General features: G+C 41.9%; 1 protein-coding gene across 2 annotated transcripts; it reads left to right on the forward strand.

The window, feature by feature from the left end:
- Window positions 1-1,710: 1,710 nt before the first annotated feature.
- Window positions 1,711-24,212, forward strand: mtmr7b (myotubularin related protein 7b). Of its 2 annotated transcripts, none has more exons than XM_036583559.1 (14): window positions 1,711-1,838; window positions 3,565-3,684; window positions 8,333-8,495; window positions 10,311-10,468; window positions 10,930-11,058; window positions 12,014-12,148; window positions 12,714-12,846; window positions 13,680-13,789; window positions 15,285-15,410; window positions 16,679-16,728; window positions 17,495-17,695; window positions 17,991-18,125; window positions 18,905-19,031; window positions 21,295-24,212. In XM_036583559.1, the coding sequence occupies exons 1-14, from the start codon at window positions 1,815-1,817 to the stop codon at window positions 21,610-21,612; spliced, it is 1,929 nt and encodes a 642-aa protein (XP_036439452.1). In that variant the 5' UTR covers window positions 1,711-1,814; the 3' UTR covers window positions 21,613-24,212. The 2 variants fall into 2 exon arrangements, with proteins under 2 accessions (XP_036439452.1, XP_036439453.1); XM_036583560.1 differs by having other exon boundaries at window positions 18,905-19,059; window positions 21,295-21,497.
- The last annotated feature ends 1,467 nt before the right edge of the window (window positions 24,213-25,679 follow it).

Consider the following 25,679-nt stretch of genomic DNA (forward strand, 5'->3'; position numbering starts at 1 on the left):
GCTAATTATCACGATCAGTTATTAAAGTAATAAAAGCTACCGAGAGCAGATCCGTGCAGGCTAGATTCATCTGATTCGTCTGAGGATGGTAACAAAACAAATCTGGTGAAAATCAGTTGAGAAATAAGGAAGTTGTGGCCGATTTAATCCTCAGACTCATCGCCTCTCAATACAAGTGAATTTGTTCACAAGCGGATCTTGACCTCTGCAACATGCCGGACGTGCAGACGTATCGCCTCACATAGAGAACAACAGACAAAGAGGCATCTAGGTATGTATATCTAAGGTAAAGGCTATGATATTATCTTTGCTAGCTAGCAACATTAGCAAATTCCTTAGAGTACTCCCCAGTAGCGAGCATACCTCGGTCCGCTGGCTTGATAAGGTCAGCACCCCGCTGACTGTTTGCCACTGCTGGTCCACCCTCGGACAACCCAGATTACTGTCCTGCATACAAACTTTAACTAGTTTTTAATCTCCTCAAAAAGATTTTAAATGAACAGAGACTTTTATTTTAGAAAATAAACTTAGACAAACATTACAAACAACTGAGACCAGAAAAAATAATGAGTAGAAATTTGTCTAATACTCCGCTTAACCGCCGGTGGGCCGCCTGGAAAACGCTGAGCAAAACGCCATCGGACCGCCAGCTTTGCCATCAGCGGGCCGACAGTGGTCCACTATCCTCTTGCTATCAGGGATGTTAACCATTTAAGTTTTGGTCAGATTTACCAGTGATTTTGAATCTGTGTTAGAAACAGTAATTTGACCCTCAGTTTCAAGTATTTTTGTCTCTCTTCATTCGGAGAGAGGGGAGTCTAGTCTACAATGACTGGAAATAACTGCCCGGTGGCGTTGCAAAGATGGGGACAGACTTTCCTATAAGGGCTTTGGCGGAAACCTTCAGCAGTTAAAGAGAGGAAAAACGAAAATACGAAAAAACAATGAAAATATTCTAAAATACAAGAAAAAATGTAGGACGGGCTGTTTAAATGAACTAAATACATTTCAGATTTTGTATTTCATTGAATTCTTTTTCCTGTTTTTTCCCCTTGTTTTATTGTTTATCTTTGTTTATTATTGTCTTATAAATCTATTTCTTCATCTCTTATCAGTTTTGTTGTTTTTTTGTTCTCCTTACACTCAGCTGTACTGTAAATGTGGATTAACCTCAAAGTAAACCGGAGCTCAAATTATGAATATGATGATATAATAAAATGTCAGTGTGTCCAGTTAAACGTGGTCTATCATTAATACCTCACAGTGAGTCATATGGTAACATTTCCCTTTATGTTTAGATCTACTGTCAGTCAGTGGTCTGACTACATCAGTGCACATCAGTATAATCCACTTTAACAGGCCGATGAGCTCGCGCGCATGCGCACAGAGACGCAACTACGCATACGATCCTGAGTGCGCTGCTGTTTTGTTTCCCACCCGCATTACGTCAAGCCCCGCCCTCCCTCGCTCGGATTGGCCAGAACTCCACACTCGCAGGTATGACTGTGCGGTCCTCGTGAGTGCGAGTTACAAGCCCACGGTAAGGCAGGAGGGCGGGGCTTCTACTAGCCAATAGTAGCGGTGGAGGGCGGGGCTGGTCGGAATAAAGGTGGGAAACAAAAAAGCCCAACACGCTCCGCAGCTCACAGCGGCTCGAGGTACACAAACGAAGAGCCATGGCGCGAGCTCTGCGCGAGCCAACCGGGTATCGAAGTGCACGCGTTTAGTGGTGGTCGGCGGGGTGTAGAGGGGGGCGTTCAGGGTCCGTCCGCCCACGGAACAGCGAACAAACGGACGGACAGACAGACCGGAGGATGGAGCACATCAGGACCCCGAAGGTAACACACACACACACACACACACACGGCCTGTCCGGGCTCGAGCCGTCCGTCCGCCATGCTATTTCTCAAAGAAACGATGCTCGTGTCTCATCATCACCCGCAGCGCGAGCTCTGGGCCTCGTGAGACGCGGAGACCGGCTGGATAACATTAGCGTTGTAAGACAATGGAGGGGGCGCGCGGCCCCCCGTCACGGTCACAGTGAGAGCCGGAGAGCGGCTGATGAGTTCAGACCGTGTTCGTGCTGGTGTGTGTGTGTGTGTGTGCGCGCGTGCGTGTGTGTCTTTGTCACGGTTGTGTTTGGCTGAAGGCCTTCTGGCCCAGCTGATAGGGGAGGGGGAGGGGGGGGAGAAAGGGGGGGGGGTAGATAATGGGGGGGGGGCACTGATGACATACAGGCTGCTTTAGGAAGGGTTAACCGTGTCTCAGGCAGCAGCGTCAGAATGAGGATCACGGCATCATAATGTGGGTTTATAGAAAAAAGAGATGCATGATTTTTACATTTTATTAAAAAGATGATGTATTTTTGTTGATTTACTCAATAATTTAGATTAAAACAACTCTATGTGCCATTGTCTTTATATGTGTGTGTGTGTATATATATATATATGTAATGTATATGTGTGTGTTGCTATTGTTGGAACAAAACCTCGTATCTCCAAAATGTTTACTGGAGAAGGAAAAAAAACTACTTTACTTTTAATGTAAGTCAATGGACAGCATGCATTTTCAAATTTATGTCAAAAACTGAAAGATACACTTTTTCAGCCCTTGCTGTCCTTGTGAGGACTACTTGTCCTCACAATGATAGGACAGCATGACATTTTTGCTCAAGTGAGGACATTTTGCTGGTCATCGTTTTCAGCATTTTCACCACATATGATATTTTTCTGAAAAAAAAGAGGTTGAAATTGCTTTTGGGATACTGGGGCTAGAGTTGGGGTGGGGTTAAGTGCAAGATGATTTGGCTATAAGAATGCAGTAATCAATAGAAACTAATGGAAGTCCTCACAAGCAATGCAAAACAAGTGTGTGTTTTTATATATATATATATATATATATATATATATATATATATATATATATATATATATATATATATTACAATTTATGTATTACATTATATACATTTAATATTATATCAGATATAGGAAACTAATTATTTAACATTTTTATTTTTACTATACCTTTTTTTATCATTTTAATGTAAGATATTTATTTATTATATAAAATCATAAAATAGCATTTTACAGAGTTTTTGTTATTTACAAGCTAATAAGTTAAGATCAGTTAACATAATTGAATGTTTATATTAGCATTTTTGTATCATTTCAACATAAGATGTTTATACTTTAAACTAAAAATATCAAAAACATATCTTTTTTTTTAAGAAAACAGCCAAATAATTAGAGTTAAAAAGCTGCTCATTCATGCTGAACGATGATTAACTTAAACGCTCTTTTTATTGGATATTGATTCGTATTGTATCATTGTGTTGTGGTTAGCATGTTAGCCTGTGCTCACTGCGTTAGCTCAGGGCTAACGTTAGCTCTTGGCTAGTTCAGTAGCTCTGTAAGCACTGCGAAGCGCCGCTGTGCTCAGTGTTTATGTTCTGCCGGGAAACCAGTCTGAGTGGATCAGGCTGAACTGAACTGTCACTCTACAGCATTGAACACTGGACCTTTATGAAGATGTAAGTCTGTTTACGTCTTTCTGTTCTCGCAGGTGGAAAACGTGCGTTTGATTGACCGACTGACGCCCAGGAAGTGTTTTGTTGGGACGCTGTATCTCTCGTCTACCCACACCATCTTTGTGGAGAACTCGGACGCACGCAGGGAAACATGGGTAGGAACTGAAACCTGTGTGACGTTGTGTCGGTCATGTGTGTCTTTCAGAAAGAGCCGCGTTACACAGCTGACATTGTAAAGGACTCAGGATTCGCTTTCATTACTTTGCTTTGGCTTTATTTTTGTACAGTGTAATGCAGGGGTGTCAAACTCAGCCACCAAAAGGGCCACATTTAAATAATCTCAACAACTCTGTTGGCCTGATGTTTTCATTTTATTTAATTTTTTTTGCTTAACATTATGTGGTGAGCAGGGGTGGGAGTCTCTAGGAACCTCATGGCACTATTCGATTGCGATTTAGGGGGCTGCGATGCGATTATAAAACAATTATCGATGCATTTTTTTCTATACAGGATTTCTTTTTCTTTTCTCACTGTGTGACGACTTTGTACTTCTAAAGCAGAGGTCACTAATAGGCGGACCGCGGTCTGAGTCCGGACCCAGATGCTGTCCTATGCGGACCTGGACCTATAACCTATAAACTATGGAGAATTCTTTCATTTCGATGGAGTGGTCCTATTTTAATCGGCGTAGCTTTTCTAGCCTTTACGGTAGCTTTAGAGTCCCAGGAGACTCACAGACCAATCGCATGCGTTGTAAATATCACGTGTGATGCTACTCAGCCAATCAGATCTGTGCATTACGATGAGCACTGAGACTCGAGTGAGTGACGCACACACAGGGGAGGGACGAGGCGAGAAACAGCAGTCGGAGAAGAAAGTGAGTCAGAGGGAGGTTATTTCACATGCCGCGCTCTAAAAAGAGAAAACTGACAATAAATGTTGAAATATGACTGAATTGTACTTTATTTGATTTGACATTCAGTTGTTGACTGTATAAGATGTTGATATACCTACTAGGCTACTTCAGTAAACAGTATATGGCACTGAATCATGATGCAAGTTAGACATTATGATGTTCTGGACCTTTGCTTGAGGACATTTTCTCTAACTGGACCTTATTGAGTTTTAATTAAAGACCCCTGTTCTAAAGCAAAGTATTTGTAATGATCCATGATGAATTTACTTCCGGCGGCTTTTCCTAGTAAAACAAACGCAAGCGATGTGTCGAATCTGGAAGGCTCTCATTCACTGCTCTTGTTTGGAGCACAGGAGATGCCAGCTGACACTCATCTGTGATAAAATGCGCCGCTACGGTGAAATAAGATGCTGTGGCGATGGATGTCCACGCAGCACGTTATCCTCCCTGTTTTCTTCAGTGATTCCAAAGTGTCCAACGTAGCGCGAAAGCCCTGGTTCTCAACGACTGAGTTCGGACGCAAATCCTTGGCAATAGAAGTTAGAAGTATAGAATAGAAGTCCTCTGGTTGGTACAACCGTTAGGAAAACGGGTGGAAACGGGCAAACTCATGTTTGTCGTTTCCATAATATTTTAGTTTAGTGTGACACAACTTGCGTATAGTATGGCTCTTATTCAGGTCCCTTTTCCCCCTTCAACTCCATAGAGGCCAAAGTGCTTCCATACGCCAGCTCAGGGGTCGGCAACAAACGGCTCTTTTACTCTTTTAAAATGGACTCAGTGTTGTTGCTCACAGGGTGGTTTGATTTTGGTTAAAAGGACAAATTGACTCTTATTAACATTTGGGTTGCCAACCCCTGCACTAGCTTTTAAAGCAGTGCGCACACCACAGACTGTCCGGGCGATGCACTTCCGCACTTCCAAGTTCCACCTTTTGCGTTCCGTCAGCATTACGTTATAAATTGAATATTTAGAAAATTTTTTTACATTTGTGAATCGATTCAGCATCGTCCACGTCCGCATCGTGATGCATCTAAGAATCTATATTGAAAATAATTAAAAATGTATCTTATTTAAGGGCAACAACCCAATCATTAGAAACAAAAAAATCCTGAATTATTTTTATCATTTTTAAACATTATTTTTTACACACATGTACTATTCCATCTGCCAAATTAATAAACTAATAAATGTAAATGTAGTAGTGGGCAGATGTATGGCCAAAAATGTATATTATAATTTAAATTCCTGATGGTGTCAAGAATTTACCACATATTGTTTACATAAAATCATTGTAGATGCTTCAACCTTTTTTTAACAGTGGCTTATTATTCTAGGATGTCCCTTCAATTTTTATTAACAACCATGTATAACAACCAAAGTAAGTCTGAAATATATTTATTGTGCACAACAGTAAAAACAAAACTGAAAAATATACAAAAAAACCTATAACCATATTCCAACACTAGCCCTGCAGGCCCAGCAGAACTGGGTACTAAGTGGCTGAAGTTGGCTCCTCATCCAGCATTTTTTTTGTTTGAACTTTCCATTCCACCTTAAATGGTGCAACATTCTGGCAACTGTACAGGAGCCTGACTGTCCCTGCTGCACCATTTAAGGTGGAACAGGAAATTCAAATAAGAAGCCAAATACAGCTTGCAGTGTCTTGTCTTATGTCATTTGTCTCAAACTCACATCCCTGACCGTCGGACGCTGCTGGAAGTTGGGAAATATTATGGTCATTCATGCTGTCAGTACCAGCTGCTCCACTGTGGCTTTGTCTGATGCAGCTGGTCGAGTCAGGTGGCTCCTTTTAGGCGGTACGAGAGGAAGAGCTCTGGTGTCCATCACACCAACCAGTGGGTTGTGTCCACATAGTGGACTCCTTCAGATGAAATGGACCAGACAGCGGGAGGTGATCGAGGCTCAGCTGTGCTCTCAGTTTCATTGGAAACGTGACGGAAACATCCCTGACTCGGACGCTTAGCTAAAAGGGATGACACTAAAGCGGTTTGGCATATTTGAATATCCCGTTATCTGCACTTATTTGTGGTTTTGACAAAACTACTTGAAGAATTTCGACCCTCGTACTGCCCACTACTACCAGCCGATACTGACCGTAAGGATCGTGTTTCTCCAGAATGTCTTCTGTTTGGGTTTTCAGGCGTCTTAATTGCTGGTTCGTGATTTCTCTGATTGTATCCATCCATCTTGTCGCTGGTTGTCTTCCTCTGTTACCTTCATCTGTTCCAAGCAGATTGGTCTTCTCCAATGAACTGATTCACCATGAAGGTCACCATGTCCAGTGCCAAGCATAGCCTAGAGGGGTATGAAGCCCCCCAGCATTGGTCTGTGGAGCAGTGGAGCTGTGTTCTCTGGAGTGATAGAGCTCCAACCAATACCTTTGGGATGAGTTAGAGTTGCGTTTATAATCCAAAACTGATCACCCAACAATAACACTTGACCTTACTAGTGCTCCTGCTGCTGAATGCAATCAAATCCTCACAGCAGTGTTCTCCAACATTTCGTGTAAAGCCTTCCCTGAAGAGTCGAGACAGTTACTGCAGCAGAGGAGGACAAAATCCTTTTAATACTCTCGATTTTGCAAGAAACCTTGGGTGTCCACAAACTTTTGGCCGTATTGTGCATGTCCAAAATAGGACTTTGGGTTTATCTGGCCTTCGACTGAGAGGTGTTTGTTTGTTATCTTTGCTGTCCAAGGTTCTCTCAAAAGTCTTCAGCAGCAAAGGTCAAAGGCATCAGTAGTTTTCTTGTCTTGCTTTTTTCCTGTTCAGCCTTCACGTCTAGAAAGAACCACAGAGAGAAGACCACAGCCTGGACAGTTCTGACCTTTATTTGTAGAGACAATTCATTCCATTTGAAGCTCCTTGATATTTGTTACAAGCCCACTATAACAGTAGTTTTATGTGGTATGGAAAACAGTGCCACAGTTTCAAGATGTACCATGCAATATATATTTATTTACTGAGTTTATCATATTGAAAAAAATTGTGCATTAAAATATGTAGAAGTGTTATTTTGTAGAGGACGTGTTCACTTATTTTCACAAAACATGGAATTTGACCAGGGGTGCACAAACTTTTGCACATGACTGCAAATGTGCCTATTCAGCCTAAAGCAGTTTAGCGCCACCAATTGAGGCTATATGAAGTTATAAGGAGCGTTTCAGCAGAGCTTGCCTTTTAAATGAGGCAAAGCCAATCAGAACAGGCCTCATTTGCATATCAATCCTATTCATTCAACCTAATGAGAAACTGTAGAACAGACTCGGTTTATATCACAATACCTACATTTAGAGTCAGTTATTCATTCAGCCTAATGAGAAACTGTAGAACAGACTCAGTTTATATCACAATACCTACATTTAGAGTCAGTTATTCATTCAGCCTAATGAGAAACTGTAGAACAGACTCAGTTTATATCACAATACCTACATTTAGAGTCAGTTATTCATTCAACCTAATGAGGAACTGTAGAACAGACTCAGTTTATATCACAATACCTACATTTAGAGTCAGTTATTCATTCAGCCTAATGAGAAACTGTAGAACAGACTCAGTTTATATCACAATACCTACATTTAGAGTCAGTTATTCATTCAGCCTAATGAGAAACTGTAGAACAGACTCAGTTTATATCACAATACCTACATTTAGAGTCAGTTATTCATTCAGCCTAATGAGAAACTGTAGAACAGACTCAGTTTATGTCACATTTAGGGCGAGTACTCGTGAGGCTGAATGGGGATTTTTACCAACCTTCCGTAAAGCTTGTCCAGCCAAGCAACAGTTCCTATGAAAGAATGCATTTGTGGGCGGAGCCTGGACAGGCCAGTTGCTGATCGTATCTTGTGGTCTCATATTTAGGTCCTACACAGCCTGGTGGGCAGTATTGAGCGACCCCCCACCACCCCCTCGGGCAGTCCGCTCATCATCCGCTGCAAGAACTTCCAGGTGTACCAGCTGCTGCTCCCACAGGAGAAGGACTGTGCGGACATTCAGGCTTCACTCATACGCCTCTCACGACCAGGTGGACAACACCAGAGTGGCAGTCCAATGAGATACATCTATATGTGCCTCTGCTCCATTATGAAAATTGGGGGGAAAAAAAAGGGAAAATCAATACATGAAAAACATGTAAAGGGGAATTCCACCCAAATTTCAAAATTTCTGCATAATTCAGTCTTTAGTATACAACTTTTTTTTTTTTTCCAAAAAGTTGGGACGCTGTGCAAAATGTAAATAAAAACTAAATGCAATGATGTGCAAATCATTTAAACCCTATATTTCATTGAAAATAGTACAAAGACAACAAATCAAATGTTGAAACTGAGAAATTGTGTTGTTTTTTGAAAAATATTTGCCCATTTTGAATTTGATGCCAACAACATGTTGTTGGGACGGGGGCAACAAAAGGCTGGTGACGTTGTGTAATGCTAAAAAAACTCCTGGTGGTTGATTGACAACAGGTCAGTAACATGATTGGGTATAAAAAGAGAATCTCAGAGAGTCTTTCAGAAGTAAAGATGAGGAGGAGTTCACCACTCTGTGAAAGACTGCATGAGCAAATAGTGCAACAATTCAAGAAAAACATTTCTCAATGTAAAATAACAAAGAACTTTTGCTTTTCATCATCTACGGTACATAATATCATTAAAAGATTCAGAGAATCTGGAGAAATCTCTGCATGTAGGGGCCTTCAGGCAGCACTGCATTAAAAACAGACATGATTCTGAAGTGGAAATTACTGCACGGGCTCAGAAACACTTCTCATAACCACTGTCTGTGAAAACAGTTCGGCGCTGCATCCACAAATGCAAGTAAAATCTCTAAAACGTAAAGAAGAAACTGTACCTAAACAGGATCCAGAAACACTGCCACCTTCTCTGGGCCTGAGCTCATTTAAAATGGACTGAGGGGAAGTGGAAAAGTGTCCTGTGGTCCAACAAATCAACATTTGAAATTCTTTTTGGAAATCATGGACACTGTGTCCTCCGGGCTAAAGACCACTCAGCTTGTTATCAGTGCACAGTTCAAAAGCCAGTATTCATGATGGTATAGCGGTGCATTAGTGCACATGGCATGGGTGATGTGCACATCTGTGAAGGCACCATTAATGCTGAATGATATATACAGGTTTTGGCAACATATGCTGCCATCTAGGCAACGTCTTTTTCAGCAAGACAGTGTCAAACCACATTCTACATGTATTACAACAGCATTGCTCCGTATTAAGAGTCTGGCCTGCCTCCAGGCCAGACCGGTTACATATTGAAAACATTTGGCACATCATGAAATGGAAAATACAACAAAGGAGACCCTGAACTGTTGAGCAACTGAAATCCTATGTTAAGCAAGAATGGGATAAACATTTCACTTTCAAAACTACAGCAGTGTCTCCTCAGTTCCCAAACACTTACAGAGTGTTGTTAAAAGAAGAGGTGATGAAACACAGTGGTAAACAGGCCCCCGTCCCAACTTTTTTGGAATGTGTTGTTGGCATCAAATTCAAAATGAGCATATATTTTTCAAAAAACAATAAAATTTCTCAGTTTCAACATTTGACATGTTGTCTTTGTAGTATTTTCCTTTAAAAATATGGTTTACTTGATTTGCACATCATTGCATTCTATTTTTATTTACATTCTGCACAGCCTCCCAACTTTTTTGGAAATGGGGTTGTATTAACAAAACGATTTAGATGTGAAATGCTCCGTTTTAGAGAAACCAAGTCGGAACTGTTCACAGTGGTGGTGAACTTCTGCTTTTAGTCAGCTATTGTTGTCTGTGTTTGTACACTTTCAGTTTTCTTTCCTTCTTTCTCATGTTCCCTCTCTTCCCCCAGACCGCTATGGAGAGCTCTTCTGCTTCTCCTTCCAACCCAACGTGGATAAGGAGGAGCGGGAGAAGGCCTGGGGTTTTCTGGACCTGCGTGCCGAATTCAGCCGCATGGGCATTCCTAGCAACCTCTGGCACGTCACCCCCGCCAATCACGAGTACAGGGTCAGTGCTGTACCTTTATGTCTTTTACAGTCACTTCAGTGTGAAATGAAGCAGTGGTTCGGTCAGAATGACATCACATAGCTAGAAACAGAACCAGCAGCCAAACTGAAGCCTTCATTTTGTGTGTCTTCGTCCTTTTTTATAAACAATAGTATGTAATACAGAAAACACATGAGCAGGTCTAATAACTCTAATAGCTCAACATGGGTTGATGTGATGATTCAGACATGCAGTTAGCATGTTTGTAATTGGTGGGGTATTAGCTTCCATTACTTGTTAGCTACATTAGACTCGTAGTGCAAAAACTAAAGAAGGAAACTTGAGACACTGAACGTCTTCAGTTACTTTTGGACTGAGGGGGTAAAACATGTACGTAAAACTAGGACTGTTGCTGTAATGTGTCAGTCTTCCTGTCAGTGTCAGGGTTGGTTGGTTTGTTTATTTGTTTGTTTGTGCTGAAGGTGTGTGACACGTACCCGTCTGAACTGTTTGTGCCGAAGTCAGCGTCCCCCGCCGTCATTGTCGGCAGCGCGAAGTTCAGGAGCCGTGGACGCCTCCCGGTTCTGTCCTACTTCCACAGAGACACCAGCGTATGTACTGTTACCTTACTACCTACTCCCTACTACCTACTCTCAACTTCCATTTTTGCTTCTTCCTAGTCCCTACTCTCTACTCCCTAATTGCTAATCCCTACACTGTACTCCCAACTCTACTCCCTAATCGCTGATCCCTACTCTCCCTACTCCCTTTGCCCTTCTTTCAACTCCCAACTCTCTACTCTTTTTTCCCGACTCTCCACTCTCTACTCTGTACACCCTGCTCCTTTTTGCTACTCCCTACTCCTTTTTCCAGACTCTCTACTCCCAACTCCCTTTCCCCGTACTCTCTGTACTCTACTGCCTACTCCCTTTTCCTTACTTTCTACTCCCTACTCTCTACTCCCAATTCCCTTTTCCCTACTCCCTAGTCTCTTTTCCCTACTCCTTACTCCCTTTTCCCTCCTCCCTACTCGTTAGTTCCTACTCTCTTTTCTCTACTCTCTACTCCCTACTTTCTATTCCCTACTCCCTACTCTCTACTCTCTAGTCGCTTTTCCTTATTCCTTACTCCCTTTTCCCTACTCTCTACTTCCTACTTCCTACTCCTTACTCTACTCTTTACTCCCCACTCCCTACTCCCATTTCCCCAATCTCTATTCCCTACTCCCTTTTCCCTACTCCCTATTCTTTTCCCTGACTCTACTCCATACCCCCTTTTTTCTCCCTCCTCCCTCATGTCAAATGTCTACTGCTCACTCACTACCTAAATCAATAGATGCATTTGGGACTGCTCCCCATTAGAGAATTCTTCTTTCTTTCTTTTCTTTCTTTCTTTCTTTCATTTCCTGTCTTCTTTCTCTCCTCATCCCCTTTCATCCTTTTGGAATCATTCTCTGTCCTTGTTTCTTTCTCTTGTCTATCATTCATCACCTCTCTCTCTCTCTCTCTCTCTCTCTCTCTCTCTCTCTCTCTCTCTCTCTCTCTCTCTCTCTCTCTCTCTCTCTAGGCCGCAGTGTGTCGCAGCAGTCAGCCGCTCTCAGGGTTCAGCGCTCGTTCTTTGGAGGATGAACAGATGCTGCAGGCTATCATGAAGTCCAACCCGGCCAGCGAGTACATGTACGTGGTGGACACCCGGCCAAAGGTGAGGAGCGGCGTAAACATCAATAGAAGGTCAAAAGATAAAGTTGTCGTATGATAATCACAGACAGCGGCTTTTGGGGTAGCACTGGGGTCAACCGCATTCCTTTTAGACTGTAATGTAGCTCTGTTACCTCCGCACTGTAAGACATGAGCTACTCGCTGCTGCTCACTGTATGGAACAGCAGGTAGTGATGCTGCATGAGCGGCAGTTTGAAAAGATGCGGTGGCGATTCACAGGTCTCAGAGGAAGCCTGTACTAACCTTCACCCTCCTAGGGCTGGTGGTATCGTGCGATTGGGGGAGTCCTAACTAGTGGGTGGAATTGAATACGACTGAATTGAGGAGAAATTGGAAAGAAAAACTCTTCTGGAAAGAAAATGTTGGTTATAGAGATCTAAATTGATATTACACGTATCTAAAGAGGGAGGATGGTTGTTTTACAAGGGGGGTGGTTTTTGTTTATGACCGGGGGGAATGGCATCCCATCGCGCCCCCCCTTAAATGGATCCTGGATTGTAATGCATGTGCTGGTCTGAAGTTCTCGTCCGCTGTGCTGGTGTTCGCAGCTGAACGCCATGGCGAACCGCGCGGCAGGGAAAGGCTACGAGAACGAAGATCACTACACCAACATCAGGCTGCACTTCATCGGCATCGAGAACATCCACGTGATGAGGAACAGCCAGCAGAAGCTCACAGACGGTGCGTGATTACATCATCTCTCGAGCTGGTGGGGTGTGTGTGTGTGTGTGTGTGTGTGTGTGTGTGTGTGTGTGTGTGTGTACGTACGTGTCGCTGCCATGCTGATGTGGACGTTATTATTGATGTGTTGTGTGTGTGTGTGTGTGTGTGTGTGCGCGCATGTGAGAGACTGTGTGTGTGTGTGTGTGTGTGTGTGTGTGTGTGTGTGTGTGTGTGTGTGCTATTAATTTTAATACAATTCCATTCTGGATATTCATTTTATTATAACTCCATTCTGGATATTATTAATATTTTATATAAATATAAATTATAAAAAATATATATTTATTATAATTTCATTCTCAATATAACTTTTATTGCAACTTTAATCAGGATGGTCTGTGGGGCTTAGAATTCTATTCTGTATATTATTTTTATGAGTACTTAATTCTGATATTTATTTTAATATAACTCCTTTCTGGATATTCATTTTAGTAGAACTTCATTCTGAATATTAATTTCTCTACAGATTTCTACAAATTCAAAAACCAGTTTATATATTTAAATAGAACCAGATTGGTTTATATTGTATAATATTATCAATCTTGAAAACTGTGATTCCAAAGTTTTGAATGGTAGTAGATGAAGTTGTGGTCAGTGGTCAGGTGGTCACCACTGTGGTTCCTTTGTCTGCATTCAGTAGTTGTGAATGTCATTGCTTCCTATACTATTCAGTTTGTGGTTGTTCTACAGTAGGAGGCCTCAATGGGCGATTTCCTTTATTATTATTATTATTATTATTATTATTATTATCATTATTATTATTATTATTATCATATGTTTGTGTTCTACAGTGGGGGACCTGAGGTCTCCATCTATGGGGGACTTCCTGTGGGGGCTGGAGAACTCCGGCTGGCTCAAACACATCAAAGCAGTGCTGGACGCGGGCGTCTTCATCGCTAAGGTGCGCAATGCTTAGCGTGTCTTTTGAATCGAGGTCCAAATGACCATCAAATGACCATCAGTGATGGTCCAGCAGGTGGAGCCATTGAGTATGGAGACTAAGAGCCAATCAGCTTGCGTATTCTGATCAAGGTGAAATCTCACCAATGATTATCCAGTACATACACAGTCGTGTGCAAAAGTTTGGGCGCCCCTGGTCAAATGATGTGTTTTGTTGATTTTCTAAGTGAAAATAACAAATTTCTGCACATTTTAATGCACAGTTACTGTTTATTTGCTGAAATTAACATATGGGAGAAAAATAAAACATGAATGTGGTCTGTGCAAAAGTTATGGCACGCTTTATATGTTGTACAGCAGTGACATCATAACTTATTTTCACTTAGAAACTCAGCAAAGCATGTCATTTGATTGGGGTGTTCAAACCTTGGCATATGACTGTAAATGCACGGTTGAAGATTTCACTGACAGAGATGAAGATGCAGGATACCGAAGCACGAACCACGGAATGGTGCGAGGGGGCACCCAATCTGAGGCCTGCCCCTTTTTTCAGCTTTCAGTAGCCTGTTATTGTTTAAGATCCATATCTATTCTACACATACAGTACTGTGCTGAAGTCAGAGACCCTTCATTTAGTTAATCTCCAGCCAAAACAGAGATCAGGTGCTGTTTATTCATTTTTCAGTGTCAGGAAAATAATTACATATATTTACACTAAATATAATTTTTCGGTATTTAGTGTTTGCACTCTTTACTTTTATTCCAGCCTCCATTCTTTTCAGGAGACTCACTTTCAGTTTCTCAAAGAATCTGCAGACACACCTCCAAAGTTCAGTCTTAGAAGCTGGTTGATCATTTTCTGAAGTAATCAAACACATTCAGTGGTGTTGAGGTCTGGACTCTGGGGTGGTCAGTCCATCGTTCAGCTTCTTTGTTTGATGTGTCCGTCTCCTTTTCTCAGTGAGGTTCTTCTTGACAGCTACACATCCTTTCAGACCCACAGCGCTGAGTCGTCTTCTCACAGTGGAAGGATGGACAGAAACACCTGTGGATGTTTTCAGATCTGAAGCAGCTTGATTTTCTCCTCTCTCTCAGAGATGAAAGCTTTAAGTGCTGTTTATCTGATGAGGGCAGTTTGGGTGTCGACCAGGTCTTCCAGGTGGTTGTTAGGAGCCCATCTTTTTAATCATTTTTTTGAACATCAGGTTTGGAAACTCCAGTTTTTTCCACTTATGTTCTTTGACACTCCCTTTTTAGTTATGCAAGTGGATTATCTTCTAATATCATAAAGATCATCTAAAATGAATGGCTGTTTTGACGAAGTGAAATACATGAAAGGTGGTCTCTGACTTTTGCACAGCAGTGTGTATTAGTGAATTTGTTATATTATCCATTGTGTTGAAAGTAGGGATGCTTTAAGGTCCGATGCTGTTTTTTGAAGTCATTTTTGTATATTGTTTCTATTGGCACTCTAAAGCGGATGTGTTTGTGTTTAGGCCGTGGCGGAGGAGGGCGTGAGCGTCCTGGTGCACTGCTCGGATGGCTGGGATCGTACAGCTCAGGCTTGCTCTGTGGCCAGTGTGCTTTTAGACCCGTTCTACAGAACCATCAAAGGACTCATGGTAATACAGCACGACATGTGATGATTATGATAATCGTTGGCTGAATGATTTGGGAAAGCATCTACAGTCGTATGTAAAAGTTTGGACCCCCCCAGTCAGGCTGATTTGTGGATTTTCTACGTGAAAATAAGTCAATTCTCTACCGAGACCAAAGTTTAGAGCATAATTTCTATGTATTAATATATCATGAAAAATTTAAATATAAAATGTGCCATAACTTTTGCACAGGCCACTTTATTATGCTACATTATACAGATTTTTGCATGTGACTATAAATGTGAATTTTCTGACCAATATGGCTCAAAACTTGCACACAGACTGTAGCGTGCCAAAAGGCCAGTTTTCGTTATTAGGTTAAATTTACCCAATTAAAACTTAAGACAGTGTTGAATGATGTATGATGGAACTTTTCTGGCACATTTCTATAGAAAAAATATTAACAAAGAAAGAACCATGACATGACTTGGGTAGTGATACTAAGAAGTCCACCAGTGTGTCCCAATTTAGGGGCCGCATCCTTCAAAGGCTGCATTTGGGGTCCGATTGCGTCACAGCGGCGCGACTAGGCTGTCCCATTTCAAAGCCTCCTTCATACACAGCTGAGAAATGTGTCCTTCTTTTCTATGGCAACGAAGGATCCAACAGGTGGATCCTTCACCAGCCAACATAGCCTGTGGTTCACTGCGTGCCGGCAAGGATTCGAGAACATGGCGTAGTCAGCAGAGGAGCGAACGGCGGCTAAAGAGACACTTTTAAATATAAGTTAAATATATATAAATATACGTCTTGGGTTTAAACTGAGGCTAGTAGCCTCAGGAAATCCGCCGTAGGGCAGGCCGTCTCATTTCGGTTGAGCCTTCGCAGGTCTAAGAAGCCTTCGAAGGACACGCCTTTGAAGGATGCAGCCCCTGAATTGGGACACACTGCACGTATGTTTTTGTGGTTTTATTTGCTTAATTCTTTCTTTACATTTTTACATGACCATTTTCTAACCTCTCTTTACTTATGACTTTTATTCTGTTTTTTTGCCAAAATTTTACAAAAATATGAAAAACTTTCTGCAAGACAGCAGTAACTTTTCATCAAATCTAAACCAGAATAAAATATCTCCTCTTCTGCTTACAAACACAAATGTGGAATGGGTTGAAAGTTTATGTTTCAATGAAGAGTGAATCAGAAATAGTTCCGATAAAATTACATTTTTTAAATAACTGCAGCCTCCAAGAGTTAATAATGCATTAATGAAACACATCTCGCTCTCTTTTTAGGTGCTGATAGAGAAAGACTGGGTATCGTTTGGACACAAGTTCTCACACAGGTCTGTTCTTTGAAACAATCGGTTGTTTTTCTCCCAGAAACTGGCGCAGTACTGTAATCAAACATCCACACCTTTCAACATTTACATACGATGCTGTGATGTTTTATAGAATTAATTATTCTCTTAATTAGTTTAGTTAATTGACAGTATTACCATGTCCTTTGGTGTAACCCACACTTCTCCACTAGCATAATTGAGCAATACGGATCAGCTCTAACAGTGAAGTTGTTCCCTGGTGTTACCGTGTCCTTTGGTGTAACCCACTCTTCTCCACTGAAATAATTTAGCAATACAAATCAGCTCCACCTAATTAGAACAGTGATGGTTTTCCCTGGTGTTACCATGTCCTTTGGTGTAACCCACTCTTCTCCACTGAAATGATTTAGCAATACAAATCAGCTCTACATAATTAGAACAGTGATGTTTTTCCCCTCATGTTACTATGTCCTTTGTGTAACCCAGTCTTCTTCACTGAGATAATTTAGCAATACATATCAGCTGTAACAGTGATGTTGTTCCCTGGTGTTACCATGTCTTTTGGTGTAACCCACTCTTCTCCTCAATTCAGCAATATGGATCAGCTCTACCTAATTAGAACATTACTGTAACTCCCCCCACCCCCTCACTTGGTGTTACTGGGTCCTTTGTTGTAACCCGCTCTTCTCCACTGACAAAATTCAATTATACATGATTAGAACAGTGATCATCCCTTTGGTGTTGCCGTGTCCTTTGGTGTAACCCACACTGGTCCACCTTTGGCCCCCAGGTATTCTCACCTAGACGGAGATCCCAAGGAGGTTTCACCTGTGATTGATCAGTTCCTGGAGTGTGTGTGGCAGCTGATGGAGCAGTTTCCCTGCGCCTTCGAGTTCAACGAGCGATTCCTCTTACAGCTGCACACACACATCCACTCCTGCCAGTATGGCAACTTCATCGGCAACAGCCAGAAAGAGAGAAGGGATCTAAGGTGAGATGGAAACAAAGTTTTTATCTGTATTTATATTTATTTATCTATTAAAAAAACTACAAACAAATGACACATTCTAATTCCACTTGTTTAATCAGTTGCTTTCAGTCTTCGGACACTTGGTTAGTTATATCAGGTGCTCCAGCTTGGTTGGAATGAAAACCTGCAGACTCACCGGCCCTTTGAGGATGAGGATCGGTGACCTCTGCGTTAGAGATTTTATTAAAGCACAGTCGGTGAGTCAGCAGCAGGCACTTTTGAGGCTTTTCTGATGTTCCTATATGTGTGTTTTTAGGATCCATGAGCGAACTCACTCTGTCTGGCCTCAACTGTGGGAGAACAGGGTAGAATACATCAACCCCCTGTACAGGGCTGACCACAGCCAGAGCAAAGGCGTCCTGAGACCCGTCACCACTCCGTACTGCTTCAAGTGAGTATTTACTACAACATAGCAACTCATACCAACGCGACACTCACATAGAATGTATTCTAAATGGATGCGACCCTCAAAACTACATTTAACTATGGATATCATTGCTGTCTGAACAAAACCTCGTATCTCCAAAACGGTAACTTTACAGGAGAAGGAAAAAACATGCTTTACTTTTAATGTAAGTCAATGGAACCAGACTTTTTACCAAGTAATTTTGGGCTGTTTCTTTTGGTCCATTCATCATGAAATTTACACACAATGTAAAGGGCGAAAGGCATTTTCAAATCATGCCAAAAGCTGAAAAACGACAAAAAAGTGAGTCTCCTGAAAGGAATGGAAGCTGGAATAAAGGCAGAGTGTGGACACACTGAATACTGAAAAATGAGATATTAAGTCGATGAGGTTTCTGTTTGGTTTTGAAAAGTCTGAAAAGCTCTTCTCTGGATATCATGATAAGATCTGCAAGTTCTCCAGCTGCACCTTTTCACGATATTGCATGAAATATTTCTACCTTATTTGCACAATGAAAAACATACACCTGGTATTGCGACTCATACAAAATAAATTTTAAATTATGAACTCGCTCCAACTTTATTAGACTTACATTAGGTTGAAGTCATCACATTTTTGCCAACATTCTGTAAAGCCTGTCCATCCTAGCAACAGTAGGTACAACAGCACACAATAGTGGGTGGAGCATGGACAGGTCAGTTGTGTTGTAATGGACCTCAAACTGGTATGGAATGTAATGAAATGAAACTTCTCCCTGACTCCAGGTTCTGGAAGGGCATGTACAGTCCAGCAGAAAGGGGCGTGTCCTTGCGCCAGTCACCGTCTGACTGCCTGAACGCCGTGAGGGAGGAGTCACAGCAGCTGGAGGAGGAGCTTAGCGCTCACCAGGAGGTACCGCGGGAGACGGACGCTGGACAAGGCATACACGCTCACACAAGACACACGCCCACTTAGTTAGACATGAAAACCTGCCCTCCCACCTGCACACATTGGGAAGCCCCTAAGTGACCCCCAGCCCCTTCTCAAGTGTACTGTCACTGTCAGAACAAAGCCTCTTTTACATCATTTGAAAATGCCAACGCTTCATGATGAACGGACCAATAGAAATGGTCCAAAATTTACTGCAGGGGGTCGCAACTCAATTGTTAAAAACAGCGATTTTGTCCTTTCAACAAAAATCAACGTTTTGAGTCTATTTTACCATCTTGGCTGTAAATACATCTCAGTATGTGCTGATGTCTTAGTATAGGCTAAAAAATCTAATTGCTGTAATCACTTTTCTCGCATCTCCGGCAGGAAACTTTTCAGCAAAAGTGGAATATTTTCTCGTAAAATGTGTCTCAACGTTCGTTTTTTTTTTATGAGGTTTTTTTAAAGTCGCTTCTCATTTGCCAGCTTCTCATTTGAATTTTCCCGTTCCACCATAAATGGTGCCTGAGGCACCAGAATGTAACTGCTGCACCATTTAAGGTGGAACAGGAAAATCTGAACACGAAGCTGACTTCATCTTTGCAACATTTTAGTGTTTGGCAGTTTCTCATTGCAGACTAAATGTGTCAGGAAACCAGCTGGAGTGATTATAATCGCAAATAAGTCCATTCGTCTCCAGATTATCGATGTTCCTCTTAAATTTTTCTCTTTGCCTTTTTGTTAGGTACTAGCTAGATGAGATTGTTATGTGCGTTGCTATGTGACCAGCAGTCTGCACGCCAATCTTCAGGGTTACAAGGTGAATTAGCTGATACAGGCTACATTAACTCCAGCGTTACAGGAACTGTGTAAAACTGTGTTAGAACGATCAGCAGATCTTGATTTTTTTGTAAAAGCAGGATTATTGTATTTTTACCTAAAACTCGAATTCTGCTGTTGAGCCACAACAGGGCAATAAAAGAGCCGCGTATTGCCGATTCCGTGTATTGAATCCAACCATTCTTACTTCACAAAAAAACTGAATCGGATTGAAAACTAGTTCATCATGAATTAATTCGCTGTCAGCTCAAAGATTTACACCTCTGATTAGAAGCTAAAACCTTTGCCCCTATTCTGGAAAGTTACCATTTTAGAGATGCGATGTTTTGTACAGACAGTGATGATGTATCAGCAATCTTCTCTAGAGTCCCCGAACTTCACACTCGTCTGGCTGAGAATGTGTTACTCATTAGAGCTTGTGTGCTCTAATGAACTTTTCCGAAGAGTAAAGAACATATTTGCCTTTACAAATAGAGATTATAAGTTGATTAATACATGTATAAAAAGTAGATGCATAAAGGCAAGAGCAAGTCCTTACCTGAGGTCAGTCGCCAAAGAAGGCCTAGGACTAGTTTGACAAAATGATGGAAACCGTTTCCCCTTTACCCTAAATATAATCAGGAGATGTTTGATATCTGAACTTTACCCCTTTAGTTTGTAGCCATGTTTATAGATCAGTGTGTTACACGGTGTCAGAAAACATGTAAGCAAGCAAATTCAAGATTTACTTAAAAGGGAGTCAGAGGTTATTCAGAATTGTTAAAAGTGGTGGTGATAGGAACCAGACGTCCACCTCTAACAGCTCCCTCACAGAAACTTATTACATGAAATGGTTATGAATTCACTGCCTGATGAGTCAGACACTGTTTTATGATAGTTTTGAGAAGATTTTGGTCTGAAACATCTTTTTAAAACCCATTCATGTTGGAGGGATACATGCAGGATGTTGTGAGGCAAAAATAGTCCCCAAAAAGACTTGTGTAGGTTTACTGGTGGTTACTGGTGGTTTAGGATAGTAAATAAAATGGCTATATTTGTGTTGTAGTCATGGCAACACCTGTTAGCACCACTGTAAAGAAATCTGAGTCTCTACAATCAACCATTTCACACCAATCCACTCTGAATGACCTTCGTTACATTTCGACCACTGAATTACACAAATATTTTGAAAAATCAGGAGAACAGCTCGACACGGTTTGAGGGGAGTGCTTGCACACGTTAGCATCCACTACTAGTTAGCTACTTTAGCATCAAATCTCCAATGCAAAAGTATATTCTCATTCTTAGGCGCAGTACTAGCTACCTAAAAAAATAAAAACCAACAGTCTGAACATAAAGAAATGACCTTAATCTTAACCTTCAATAAAGTATGAAATATTCCTTCACTTCTCCTCCGTCGCTGCAGAGACTCGCTCAGCTGGTGGGGAGGAAGACGAGCGGGGAAACAAGGAAGAGGAACGGAGTGACTGAGCGCTCACACCGACTGATTCCGAAAGACAGCGAGGTCAGCAGCCCTCAGGATTACTTCACCGGCATAAGCCACGCCCCCTCCTTCACACTACCCCTGAAGTCGCCAACGACACCCAAGAGCAGCGACCCCGATGACCTTTCGGCCTGCAGCGACCTCGAGTCGGGCGTGGCCGACCTCAGCAGCCACGCCTCCAGCGCCTGCGACGACGCAAAGGACCCAGATTCCGATGAGGCGGCTTACGCGAATGCGTAGACGTGCCCATAAGGAATCGTGGGCAGCTGGTGGTATTTTGACTGTCTACACTGGAAACCACTGTTTTTATTTTTATTTATATCATTTTAAAGACTGGTTTTAATGTGTGATGTAAATATTTATGAGCACAAAAACACTCACAAAGCAGGATTTTTCTGCAAAGCTGGATAACAAGCACAAATAGAGGGCTGCCTAATAGGAACATTCCTTACCTCTTTTTCTATAGACCTCTGCATTCTGTAGTCCGTCATGCCCATATTAGGTAGTCTGGATCTAAGCTGCTTTGCTCTATGGGGAAAAATGAAAGGCGTTTGGGTAAACAAACGTGATGTGTTTTGTCCTGTGTGCGGTTTTCCTCTGAACGCCACTGGATTCTCTGATTTAGGAGGTTGTTTCGCAGTCAAAACATGAGTATTGCTCCAAACATGCTACAAGCAAGCTAACAGCGAGCGCTGAAATTACGTCGACCATTAGACTTTAACACTCATTTACCATCACCACACTGAAACTACCAAAGCAACTACCATATTTAACAGAGCTTGGTGTTTAGCCTAGGGCTGAACGATTTGGGGAAAATATCTAATTGCAATTTTTCCAACTAATATTGCGACTGTGATTTAAATTGCAATTCTTCTTCTATAAACTGAGGTTCAGGCCTGATTCCTTTGGGCCAATGAGACCAGAATATCCACCTTTTCTAGTTTGAGGCTTGACCCCTGAATGCAGTGAGCCAAACTGCCAGTAAGTCGTGGTTGTGATGTCACAACGCATGGAGGTTTGGTTGCCTCTGATTGGTCTAAATCATCTACACGCCCACTTAAAACTTAGAGACGTTAATGTAAACTTAAAAAAAAGATGGTTCTTCAAGGGTTCTTTAGTAAAGACAGTAGTTCAATATAGAACAATGAACAATCAAAGACCCAAAGGGTTCTTTGTGTGAAGAAATGGTTCTTGCAGCTCTTGCGATTTGAAAATTGCACTCACCTAAATTGCGATTTCGATATAAAGACGATTAATCTTTTAGCCCTAGTTTAGCATAAGGTGTTTTGGTGAGGTTGGAAATCTTGCGATGTCAGTTCAGTGCACTACAATGTTAGCTTGCATGTAGCAGTAGTTCCTTAACGACCTCATAATTCAGAGGATCTGCTGACCTTCAAAGGAAACGTGTCCGTATTGGCCTCGGAACGTTGTTGTCTACCATAGGGTGCCACAGCAGTGAATTTAGAAAGTCCCCTAGAGAAAAACAGCTTAAATACAGAGTTCCTTATATGGCCTTGACCCCGACTACAGAGGTCTTTTGGACAGGCTTTACTTCTGGCTCAAGTTATCTAGGTAACCTTAGAAATCCTACTTTGTGTACTACCATTTTTAAACCAGGCTTATCGCCCGTTCCAATACTATTTTTAACATGTTCTCATCCACTCAATCTCGCCATTTCCCTTCAGCAGCATCCTGAGTGGCGTTCCATTACTATACTAGCACAAGTGGGGCTTTAGATAAGCCCTCGAAGGGGCGAGGGACCAAGTGAACATAAGTTGGCTGTAGCAGCAGAACTTGCCCGGAGATAATTGAGATCAGACATGTTTTCCTTATGTAAAATCCCCAAACGTGGGCAGACACGGCTGCAGTATCAATGAAATACTTTAAAATACTTTAATTATAAAAAACTGTAACATCAAATTTGTTCAGACTGAGTTTTATCTGCTATACGCAACTGCTGATACAGCGTACTCTGCTAGCTGGCTAGCAAGCTAGAAGCTACACAGCTAGCAACAACAAAGCTTACAGCCAGACAAAGCAGCTATTCATATATATCAGTCCTATGGCTTGATGAGGTTGGCACACCACTGACTGGATGCCACTGCTGGTTAACCCACGGACCACCCAGATGCACATAATAGAAGAATGAAAGAGGGAAATGAAGGAAAAAGAAGAAAATTGGACTGCGAGTAAAAAATGAGCGCTGAAAAGTAGCATTTTGTCCCAAACTCTACTTAGTGAGCCTCAGAAAACGCTGAGCAAAAAGCCAGTGGGCTGCCAGCTTTGCCATCAGCGGGCCAACAGTGGCCAGCTACACTCTTACTATCTGGGTGGCTAATTAGCTCACTAAGGCTAACCTAGCCAAAGACTAGCTCCAATTAAAAATCCACTCCCCTCCTCCCCTTTCACTGCCGTCTCAGTGGCAGCTTGTGGAACATAAGATTTAGCGCAAAAATCAGAAACCACCATTCAGTTACTTCATTTCTAGTGAAAACAGCCATTAAACACAAGTTATTTGTTTTTCAGGGTCACCTTTAAAGTTCAGTCATAGAAGTTGGTTTCATTTTTCGTCTGTTCACGATACACACAACCCCAAATCGACAAGTTTAGACCCATCAGTCGGAAAACCTCCACATCTTAGATGTTTTCTTCCTTTTCTCAGTGAGGTTCTTCTTGAACAGCTACACATCCTTTTAGACCCATAGCGCTGAGTCATCTTCTCACAGTGGAAGGATGGACAGAAACACCTGTGGATGTTTTCAGATCTGAAGCAGCTTGATTTTCTCCTCTCTCTCAGAGATGAAAGCTTTAAGTGCTGTTTATCTGACGGTGGTAGTTTTGGTGTCTACCAGGTCTTCCAGGTAGTTGTTAGGAGTCCCACTTTCTCTGTAGCTTTGAAACAGTTTTTGAACTCCAGTTTTGGAAACTGTGGATTATCGTGTATCTGCTCTCCTCAGGAAGATCTCATGAGAAATGATGACCTGTTGTACCACTGCAGTCCTGTTTTCTCATAATGGCTGTTTTGACTGGAAATGATGGGTGGTCTCCTATTTTTGCACAGTACTGTAGGTGTAACTCACTTCGAAGTGGTGAGTCACAGTTGATGAGGGCATGTTTTTAAAAAAAAATAGTATTGAGACAGGGCCTTATGATTTGAGCTAATGATCAAGAACCAACGGCTAGGCTAGAGCAACAAAAATAATGGCCGCAAGGGGAGAAGTTCAAGCAGATTAGTCAAGCTATGTCTACTTCGAACTGACCAGCCTGAGTAAGTGGAGCAAATAAGACTCTACTTTTAGTGAAACCGTGCAATATTTTCAGGTTGCAACCTACTGTGTGTAGAAGGTGTTTCATTTCTAGTCTATAGGTATTACTGATTCATCTTCAGGCATATTTTAAACTTGAAACTGTGTGTTTGTGAGATGAAGTCTGTTTTCCCTGCAGTTCTTTCTGAAAGAAGTGCAGCTGCCAGTTGCATTCCAAAACTAGTAAAAGGACTGTGTCAGTTATAATCATGTTCTGGGGCTGCATTTATAAAACACCACAGAGCTGCTTCAACATCCGTTTTGAATGGTGTCCAAGGCCCAATCCCATTTCTTCTTCTTACTCCTACCCCTTGTTTTCGAGTGTCACCCTAACCCCTTGGAACTGAGTTAGAAGGGGTGGTGGTTGAAATCTTGCCCTACGAAATGGGACAACAAAACATTGCTTCATTAACAGCTACTAGCACTGCTCTGTAGGCGACCCTGCCAGTCTGCAGTGACAGCAGAGGAGGGTAAAGTTCAGCTCCTCACTGCTGGGCTTTAGTTACATTTAGGGCATCATATGCCTTCAAAGAGGGGGGCAATTATTTATTATCACCCACCACTAATTCTTCAGTGATATGAAGCTGAAGTCAGATATTCACCAGCTACCGAGACATTAGCATGCTATTAGTGATTTTTGTATGCTTGTTATGAAGAAAACGACCATAATACATGGAAACAACATTAAACTAAGATAATAAAGATAAAAAAAATCGTAATTTTTTAACAGAGAAAATTCTCACATTTGTGGGTTTCTTTGGTCTCTTGTTCAGCCATCTTGCCGGTTTTTCTTTTTTTCTCATATAACTCTGTTAGAGTGTCTGAAAAACCTCAGTTTGGAGGGTCATGTAGCCCCTAACACTTCACCCTACCCCTCTATCTCAACAAGAATCGGGACACCCTACCCCTAGATGTGAACACACAAAACAGAGGGCTAAGGGCTCAGTGGTAGGGGCGAGGGGTGAGATGGGATTGGGCCTTACCGTGTAGGATGGGGGATTG

The sequence above is a fragment of the Colossoma macropomum genome, unplaced genomic scaffold, assembly GCF_904425465.1.
Source record: "Colossoma macropomum unplaced genomic scaffold, Colossoma_macropomum, whole genome shotgun sequence".
NCBI classification, from domain to species: Eukaryota; Metazoa; Chordata; class Actinopteri; order Characiformes; family Serrasalmidae; genus Colossoma; species Colossoma macropomum.